Source organism: Prionailurus viverrinus, chromosome E2 (genome assembly GCF_022837055.1).
Source record: "Prionailurus viverrinus isolate Anna chromosome E2, UM_Priviv_1.0, whole genome shotgun sequence".
NCBI lineage: Eukaryota > Metazoa > Chordata > Mammalia > Carnivora > Felidae > Prionailurus > Prionailurus viverrinus.
The window spans coordinates 44295017-44304766 of NC_062575.1; the positions used below are offsets into that span (position 1 = coordinate 44295017).

At 51.7% G+C, this 9750-nt stretch overlaps 1 protein-coding gene across 3 annotated transcripts; it reads right to left on the minus strand.

Moving 5' to 3' along the window:
- Nucleotides 1–1087: 1087 nt before the first annotated feature.
- Nucleotides 1088–9480, minus strand: ZNF792 (zinc finger protein 792). Of its 3 annotated transcripts, none has more exons than XM_047836793.1 (4): nt 9210–9480; nt 5887–5971; nt 5282–5404; nt 1088–4418 (listed from the first exon to the last, which is right to left on the minus strand). In XM_047836793.1, exons 1-4 carry the CDS (start codon nt 9243–9245, stop codon nt 2800–2802), a joined length of 1863 nt encoding a protein of 620 aa, XP_047692749.1. In that variant the 5' UTR covers nt 9246–9480; the 3' UTR covers nt 1088–2799. The 3 variants fall into 3 exon arrangements, with proteins under 3 accessions (XP_047692749.1, XP_047692748.1, XP_047692750.1); XM_047836792.1 differs by having other exon boundaries at nt 5887–6013; XM_047836794.1 differs by having other exon boundaries at nt 5887–6013; nt 8952–9480.
- Nucleotides 9481–9750: the final 270 nt, after the last annotated feature.

Sequence of the window (9750 nt, forward strand, 5' to 3'; positions counted from 1 at the left end):
TGATCTTTGTTAAGAAAATTTCAAAAACTTGGAGAGAACAATTCCTAACTTAGTTGTCCTGATGCCAAAGCCAGAAAATGATACTATAAGAAATGTACAGACCAGTATCCCTTATGAACACTGATGAAAATATCTTTAACCAAATACTAGCAACCAGAGTTTAGCAGCATACTGAAAGGATCATACACCATGTTGGAGCGGGGTTTATTCCTGGAATGCAAGGATAGTGCGACCTATGAAAATCAATCAGTGTAATGCACCACGTTAACAGAACAAAGAATATATGACCCTCTCAATTGATACAAAAAAGAATTTGACAAAATCCAACACCCTTTCATGATAAAAACACGAAACCACTTCATATCTATCAGGATAGATGCTACTCAAAAATTTAAAAATGTTTTTTTCAGAAAAAACAGGTGTTGGTGAGGATGTAGAAAAATTAGAACCCGTGTATACGGTTGGTAGGAATGTAAAATGATAGAGCAACTGTGAAAAACAGTATGCAGGCTCTTCAAAAAATTAAACATATAATTACCACACGATCCAGTAATTCCACTAACAGGTATATATCCAAAAGAACAGAAAGACAGTCTCAAAGAGATATTTGTACACCCATGTTCATAGCTGCATGATTCACAATAGCCAAAAGGTGGAAGTAAACCAAATATCCATTGAAAGATTAATGAATAAGCAAAATATGACATAGAAATTCAAAGGCATATTATTCAGCCTTAAAAAAAAAAAAAAAGGAAATTCCGACACAGGCTATAAAACATGGATGAACCTTGAGGACATGATGCTAAGTGAAATAAACCAGTCACAAATAGACAAATACTGTATGACTTCACTCATATGAGGTATCTGGAGTAGTCAAATTCACAGAGACAGAAAGTAGAATGGAAGGTTTCCAGGGGCTCAGCAGAGGGGGGACATTGGAGTTATTGTTTAACGGGTACAGACTTTGTTTTACAAGATGAAAAGGGCTCGGGATGTGCATGGTGGTGATGGCTGCACAATATGAATGTTCTTAATACCCCTGAACTGTGCACTTAGAGATAGTTACCATGGCAAATTCTGTTAAGTGTATTTTACCAGATATTTTTTAATTAAAAAAATAAAGCATGAAAAATTATGATGGGTTCACTCAATAGAACACTACTCGGTGGCAAAAGGAATGAACTATTCCTACACACAGCATGGATAATTCTCAAGAAAATTACGCCGTGAAGGAAAACGGACCAAATATAGGGTATAAGTACTTAATAACTCCAGTTGTATAAAATTCTAAGAAGGCCAACAAATCTATGGTGAAACAAAGAAAAGGTAAATTTATGGTTTTCTGGGAAGGCAAGGAGGGCCGGTAAAAGGCACGAGGTAGCTTTGCGGGTGATGGATAGGTTCGTTATCATGATGGTGTTGGTTCCCTGAGCGTAACACGTACTGAAAAACTTATGAAATTGTGCACATCAAATATGTACAACTGTTGCATGACAATCCTATCTCATTAAAGCATTTAAGGAAATTGTTGCACATTCATTTTAGAAAATTAGGTTTGGCAACCCTATGTTGACTCTATTCTCGCTCTCTCATGCCTTGGCGGCAAAAATGGCTGGCTATGTCACAAATGCTACATCCCTGGAATACAAGACCCACCTTCGCTCAGCCTCCACTTTCCTGCCAAGGCAGCAATGGCTGTGGCATGAATGGTGCAGAGAGCCTTAGTGGCCACAAAACCTTTAGAGTTTTGCTCTGCCAGTGGCCTAAGTCATAGGACAGAGGTCTGGAGGTCCTGAGAATTTCTGCAAAGCCTGAATCCAGCAGTCACATTCAAGGAGACAACTGTGGATGCACTTCTAGAATAGGTACATTCCCTCTAGTTTGCTGCAGCCTCACCTACTCCGTTGTCACCCCAAGTGCTTCCATACAAATTATGCTCTCAACTGGGCCCAGTAAGGCTTAGTTAGGACACCAGTATACCAGATGCTAGACTTCAAGGCGTATGGCTCCTTGACAGGTGCCAGGTAAATGGTGCCTGTTTAACAGTGCTAGGGAAAGTGAGGCATCCCCTGGAAACATGGGGCCCTATTCATGCAGCTCCCAGATGCAGTGGAGGTTGTCACAACTGCCCCGTCCTCAGGGTAATCTCTACTTCACAAAAATTCATGCCGTTCGGATCACATTAGTCCCACAGAGTCCTACAATCTTCCCCAGGAGGCCTTGTATAGCAACTCACAAAGGAGGCCAAATCTGGACCGAGAGGTGTTCTCCACCATCCTGTGGCAACGTCCCCTCTGAGGCAATGTCTGGAGACCCTTTTAGTTTGGGAGACCTCAACTGTGTCCTCAACCCACTTCACAATGATCAAAACATACTAAAGGTGGCTTTACAATAAGGCGATGTGAACTAGGTAGTTGCTGGGATAGGTAATGTGGAGTCTGGATAAATCCATCACGAGCATCACAGGAGATCAACCATCCTTGACAAAAGGGAAACCTTTTCTGCAAGCTGCCAGCAGAATCCAGCTCAGGTCTTCATGGTCAAAGATGGGTCATGTCCAGAGCTACACTGGTCACAGAGGGAGGGAATGACATCTTCCTTTGGCCTCAGGCTCCACAGGATTCCCTCTTGAAACAAGAAGAGGTCTGAACACAGGGACTGGCTGAGACACACTCTTGGAGACCTGCTGTCCTTGGGAATGCTGAAAGGGCTCCTACCACAAACACTCGCGGTGACAAAGGTCTGGTAAAGTCCGTGGCGAGAAAAATGCAACGTTGTTCCAGAAAGCTTTCAACATAACTAGCATTCATAGGGAATCTTCCCAGTGTGGACACTGGGATGAACAAGGTTCAACCTCTGGCTGATGGCCCCCTCATAAAGTCTGCCCTCAGAGCTTATCTCCAGTGCGCACGGTTGTGCTGGAGGAGGAAGCACATTCTCTGCACTCCTTTCTCTGATGTGAATTTTCTGATGCCGGACAAGGGTAGGCCTCTGGCTGAAGGCTTTTCCACATTCACTGCACTTATATGGCCTGTCTGGTTTGTGAACCTTCTGGTGCTGCCTCAGATTAGACCTTTGCCTGAAGGTTTTCCCACATTCGAGGCACTCATAAGGCCGCTCCCCGGTGTGAAGTCTCCGATGGTTATTGAGGCTGGAGCTCTGGTTAAAGAATTTCCCACATTCGGGGCACTGATAAGGCCGCTCGCCAGTGTGAAGTCTCCGATGGCTGTTGAGGCTGGAGCTCTGGCTAAACAATTTCCCACATTCGATGCACTCATAAGGCCGTTCCCCAGTGTGGACTCTCTGATGCTTCATGAGGTCAGAGCTCCGGCTGAAGGCTTTCCCACATTCGCTGCACCCGTAAGGCCGTTCGCCAGTGTGGACTATCTGATGTTGGATAAGACTGGCGATGTGGCTGAAGAATTTCCCGCATTCGTTGCACTTGTAAGGTCTTTCTCCAGTGTGAACCCTCCAATGTTTGATGAGACTGGAGTTGCAGTTGAAAGATTTCCCACACTCGCTGCACTCGTGAGCGCTTCTGCCAGTATGAACCCTCTTATGATGAATGAGGTTGGAGCGCTGGCTGAAGAATTTCCCGCATTCGCTGCACTCATAAGGCTTCTCTCCAGTGTGAACTCTCTTATGTTGAATGAGGTTGGAGTTCCGGCTGAAGAACTTCCCACATTCGCTGCACACGTGCGGGCTTTCCCCGGTGTGAACTCTCTGATGTTTAACGAGACTGGAGTGTTGGCTGAAGAACTTCCCACATTCCCGGCACTCATAAGGCTTTCCTCTGTTGTGGTCTCTCTGGTGTTGAAGGAGGCCGGAGGCATGGCTAAAGAATATCCCACATTTGTTGCACTCATAAGGCCTTTCTCCAGCGTGGGTTCTCTGGTGCTGAACGAGTGCGCGTTTGTCACTGAAAGTGTTCCCAGACTCGCTGCACTTGTTATGGCTTTGGACGGTGTGACGATCCCCGACACCAGCGTCCCGGGGTGGCTCCTCCACTCTGTGAGGGACCTGATGCGGCAGAAAGCCGGATCCGGCCTTCCCATCCGCAAAGTCCTTCCCACCCTCCCTGACTGTGAAAGGTTTCTTTGATGCGTCATCTCTGCAGCTCTTCATGAGGGAGGCCCTGTCCTCATCCCTTCTGATAGGCTTGTCTACACCCTGCTGCATCTGATGCTGGTTATGGTACGCACTGGACTTGAACTCTCTCCCGTATGCCTGGCACACGTACGGCTTCTGCCTGGGATGTGCTGCCCGGTGTTCAGCCAGGGCCAAAATGTCTTTCAAGTGTAGGCCACACATGTCGCAGGAGTAGTCCTTCTGGCCAGACGGAGCTGCCTTGAGATTCCGGTCACGTGGCACTCCTCCTACAGACGCACTATGCTCACCCTCTGTTCCAGAGCAAAAATCTGAAAGCAGAGAAATGCTGGTGAAGTTAACAAGAACTCTGCTGGAAGGAAACGGCCCTGTGACAAACGCATGCCTGACCCAGGAATGAGTCCACAGGATTGCTGGCAAGATAAGAAACCCGAGGTCAGGGTGAGGAAGGTTCTGTTCGACAAGGTCACAAAACAGGGGGGTCTTACCAGGACGAAGGACACAATGATGGGGCACACGTATTGAGCCTAAAGGTGGGGTCTCCAACTCCTCTAAAATTTTTTTTTAATGCTTATTTATTTTTGAGAGAGTGCAAGCAGGGGAGGGGCAGAGAGAGAGGGAGACACAGATTCCGAAGCAGGCTCCAGGCTCTGAGCTGTCAGCACGGAGCCCAACGTGGAGCTCGAACTCACAAACTGGGAGATCGTGGCCTGAGCCAGTCGGATGCTCAACCGACTGAGTCACCCAGGCGCCCCTCCGACTCCTCCATAAAGGCTTTTCGGCAGGGCCTTGGCTGTTGGTAACACACGAGCCCTGTGCAGAAGGTGTGTCCAGGCCCAGGAAAATCTGACTGCAAGTAAGTAGCTGGTGTTTAAGCACTACTGAAGGGAATATACACATATCATGACATAAGGAGTGTAGGTCCATGCGGGAGACTGTCACAGAGGGAGCTGTGACAAGAGTGAGATGGGAAGGCCAGACAGGTGGGGCCCAGCCAGGGGCCCCAAGTCAGCAGAAAATGACAGGGGGGCGATGCGTCAAGAATGGGAAGCGAAAGGTCAAAGAGAGATGTGCCCGTTGGCTTTGGCACCCAAACAATGATGAACGCGAGAAAGACTGCAGTTATGATTTGCAGACAGCACTGACGTCACACACTCTCCCATCCCCGACTCACCAGAGCCGGGCCCACTGTATGCCCCTCTTGCCATGGCGGAAGTCATGTCCACTCTGTCAGGCACCCATGGCTCTGCTCCCATCTCCAGCCGGGCAACTATGTGAGACCTGAAAGACGTAAGTCCTACGGGAAAGACGGGGCAGGTGAGTGGCCAGCACTTGGCCAGGTGAACTACCTGCTGACAGACCACAGGAAAGAAAGTGAGATATTACAAAAAAGAACACACTGGGGAGGTATGGCCGGAAAATCCCAGTGGTCACAGCAGGGCCTAGAATTCCTAGCAGTCGGGCCTTAGGAAACGTCAGCCGAAGGAAATGGTCACCCAGGTGGACACTGACCAAGCTGGCCAGGATCCACTGGGCTGCCTACAAGATTCCTGATTCCAGTGCCTTCCCCACAAGGTTTTGGGGCAGCAGGTATTGGGGCTGCTCAGGGAGAGGGGGGGCGGGAGGGGAGGGGAACCCTGCACACAGCTTAGCCCTGAAAATCGCAGCACGTATCCCGGGAGAGTGGGGAAGGAAGCATTGCCCATGGTTTGGCCACGGGAAGGGAAAGGGGACAGGCGGAAATGAGCCCGGGACACCGGGTGGGTGCGAAGGCCTTACCCAACGAGGCTATAAGTGCAAAGTTCTCCAGCATCACGTCGCAGTACAGGAGTCTCTGAGCCTCATCAAGGAGCCCCCACTCCTCCTGGGAGAAGTAAATGGTCACGTCCTCAAAGGTCACACAGCCCTGCCATGATGGGGACAGTCCATTCCACGATCAGCTTCTCTCCTCAGGACTCCCTGTCTGTCCCCTGCTCCCCCACCTCCCCAGCTTCCCAACTCAGAGGAGATCCCAGGCCCTGGTTCCACGGATGTCAGCTCTTTTCTCATGCCTCACCTGACCCGCGTCAGCCCCCCCACAGGCGGGTGAGCAGCGGGACACCAGCTAAGCTCTGGGCCTGAAGTGCAGGGCCCCACCCTCTTCTGTGGGCCCCCTCCCATGCCACCAACTTCAGGCTTTCCACATACAAACACGGACTCAGTCTTCTCCCTTAATCCCCAGTACCAGGCCCCTGGGGCCAACGGCTCACACTCACTCCTTTTTTTTTCTTTTAATCTTTTTTTAATGTCCATTTATTTTTGAGAGAGAGAGAGAGAGAGAGAGAGAGAGAGAGAGAGAGACGGTGTGAGCGGGGAAGGGGCAGAGAGAGAGGGAGACACAGAATCCAGAATCCAAAGCAGGCTCCAGGCTCTGAGCTGTCAGCACAGAGCCCGACGTGGGGCTCGAACCCACAAACTGTGAGATCATGACCTGAGCCGAAGTCAGACGCTTAACTGACTGAGCCCCCCAGGTGCCCCTCACACTTACTCCCATACACATATCACATCCTGGACTGCACCTTGTATCCCTATTGTCACTGTACCCTCCCCCATCCAAGCCCACATCATAGCCACCTCCAAGGACCCTCACATGTCACTCTGCACATGGCATCCAGAAATTCTCAGCAAATACAACCCAGACCCTTGGGTGGCTCCCACTGCCAAGGGCAACACAGACCATTGATTTGAAGGTCTCCCCACCCGGCCCTTTTCTGGCTTCAATCTAAGCCATGCAAAACCACACAGACATCAGATACCCTTGGGCCTCCTCCACTTCGGTGTGGCACATCCTGTCCCTTCATCAGTCACACTCTGTGACTCTGGTTCTCACCCACTCAGGGTCTAGTGGCTCTCCCAGCTGACCCCACTTGCCCCTGAGCTAATTCCCCAGCCCAACTGAAAACCTCGAGGCCCCATCAAGGGTCACTACAAAGGCCTGCTGGGAACGCAAAGGGGTGAATAAGCACAGCCCAGGGCTCAGTGTAACAACAGCTCCATTGCTACTGAGCCTCCCCATCCCACCCAAATCCACACCACCTGCCAGACTCCTCCCTCCTTACACAGCCCACCAGCTGTCCCCCACCACCACCATGAGCGCTACTCTTCATGTTTGTCTTTTTAAAAAAATATTTATTTTGGGGAGAGCGCAAGTGGGGGAGGGGCAGAGAGAGGGGGACAGAGGACCCCAAGCAGACTCTGTGCCGACAGGCTGACAGAAGCGAACCCCTGTGGGGCTTGAACTCACGAATCACAAGAGCATGACCTGAGCTGAAGCTGGATGCTCAACTGACTGAGCCACCCAGGTGCCCCCATGTCTGTCTTTATAATGCCAAACAAGCCAATCATAGTCCCCTGTTCTCAGTTCTCAGGCCCCACCTTCCTCTTTCCCTCTAGTGTCACTGCCACCATGACCTGAAAGTTCACCCTCCTGAACTGGACACACAACCACACCCTCGTCCACATACCAGATGCCACATTTTAGATATTTTAACTGTGGAAATAAAGAGCAACCAAATAAGAAAAGCAAAGGTATTTAACCAATTTTTTTTTTTAACGTTTATTTATTTTTGGGACAGAGAGAGACAGAGCATGAACGGGGGGAGGGGCAGAGAGAGAGGAAGACACTGAATCGGAAACAGGCTCCAGGCTCCGAGCCATCAGCCCAGAGCCCGACGCGGGGCTCGAACTCACGGACCGCGAGATCGTGACCTGAGCTGAAGTCGGACGCTTAACCGACTGCGCCACCCAGGCGCCCCAAGCAAAGGTATTTATACTGAGCTTGCTATAGCAAGGGAGAGCGCTACCATCACTTACGTTTGGCCACCTCGAAGGCAGGCAGAGGCGTGGGAAAGCTTTATAGAGGAAACGGGAAGGCTTCAGATGTGCCCTGACTGGGGGCTGTGGGCACGGGGAAGCGGCAGGCAGGCTAACTAGAAATGGGTCGTCCTATGTGATGGGTTAGGGGTGCATATTTGGCTTTCTCTCCTTGGTCCCAAGGTGGAAGCGGGGACAAAAATTACCGAAGCTGTCAGTTATTAATCAAGCCCTGGTCATTTGGGGGCAGTTGTTACAGAAGCTATTGTTCCTGGATTGTCACTAGAGATAGCAATCTGGCTTCCTGAACTCTAATTTAAGCAGGCTGCTTCCTGGGTTGTTTATTGTAGATAAAGAGGTTGGTTTCCTGGGCAGGTCCCTGCAGGTTGTGGGTCAGAATTCTATTTTTATGTATGGTCTAGCCTTTGTCCTCTTGTGTATTCGGTCTCTCATAACCTTAACTATACCTCACCAAAACACCAAAATTGGTTGTCTACCTGCCCACTCAACTCCATTCAGGCGTCTCTAGAACATCAGAGCTCAAAAGGGCCAAAGCCTCACTTCTACTTTTATATTGAATATTCCTTCTACACCCAATCTCCCCATCTCCGTTGATGGCAATCCATCCTTCCAGCTGCTGAAGCCAAAAACCACCCCTTTTCCTTCTCACCTTCCACATCAGAAAATCTGGTCAGCCTGACTTAAAAGGCGGATCTAGAACCCAATCATTTCTACCTCCAGCCACCTGCACTACTCATCCGAACTACTGCAATAGCGGACTCCTTGGTCTTCCTGCCTCCACCCTTACCCCAAGTCAATTTTCCACTCTGCATCCACAGGGAGCCTGTCAAGACCCGAGTCAGGTGTTTCCTCTTTTACTCTAACCCATCTATGGCTCCCAACACAGTCAGAATAGAGATCAAGCTCCTCAGCCCGCCATTCCGGGGCTCACTGTCTCCCAACTGCTCTCCGAACACTCAGGTCAATCTCACCTCCAGGCATTTGTGCACGCCGATTCCCGTGCCTAGAAAACCCTTCCTCGCGTCCTAAGATTTCAGAAATGGGAAGCGCTCTGTATAATCGCCGGCCTGGATTCAGCACCCCGGACCGGGCGTGGCTCCCCTCCAGCGCTCCCAGACTCAAAACCCGGAGAGAGGTGGGAGACGACAGAAGACAGACAAGGCCCACCTCCGCGGTCCAGGTGCGGGGTACGCGAACGTAGGGGTCGCGGCATACACCTGGGCACTCACCTGCGCCGGGTCCCTGAGCGCCGCAGCCGCCGCCATCGGGACCCGGTCTCGCAGAGCAGCCGCCAGAGACGAGTGGGCCCCCAGTGCCCCCCTCCCTCGCCTGGCCCCAGGTGCGGCGGGCCCTCGGGCTCCCGGCTAGTGCAGGCGCGCGGGACGCGGGGCACAGCCGGACCGGGCGGACCCGCGTCTCTGGGGCGCGGCACGGAGCAGGGTCCCGGCCCCCGGCTCCGGAAAAGCCACGAGTGACGCCGGCGCGCACACCCGGCCCGGGCTAGGACTGGCTGGCCTGGAACGCAGGAAGTTCCGGCCCGAAGCGGCGCCGAGCTCAAGGGCTGTCATTGGCCCGGCGCCAGGCGCGGACTCCTGGTTCAGCCTCCAAGGACCTGCGTTTCTCGTCCCGCCCACGCTCGGCCCCGCCGGAGGGCTGAGCGAGGGGGCGGCCCCGGGGCGGTGCTGGGGGCGGTGCGAGGAGGTGGAGCTGGGGCGGTGAGAAGGGGCGGAGCTGGGGCGGTGTTGGGGGCGGTGCGAGGAGGCAGAGCTG

Excerpts from the sequence above, each read along its gene's own strand:
- ZNF792 (XM_047836792.1), bottom strand. The coding sequence starts at position 9,245 with ATGGCGGCGGCTGCGGCGCTCAGGGACCCGGCGCAG. Across the intron at positions 6,014-9,209 it reads CGCTCAGGGACCCGGCGCAG|GGCTGTGTGACCTTTGAGGA; the intron begins GTGAGTGCCCAG and ends CCATCATGGCAG. Across the intron at positions 5,405-5,886 it reads TGCACTTATAGCCTCGTTGG|GACTTACGTCTTTCAGGTCT; the intron begins GTAAGGCCTTCG and ends TCTTTCCCGTAG.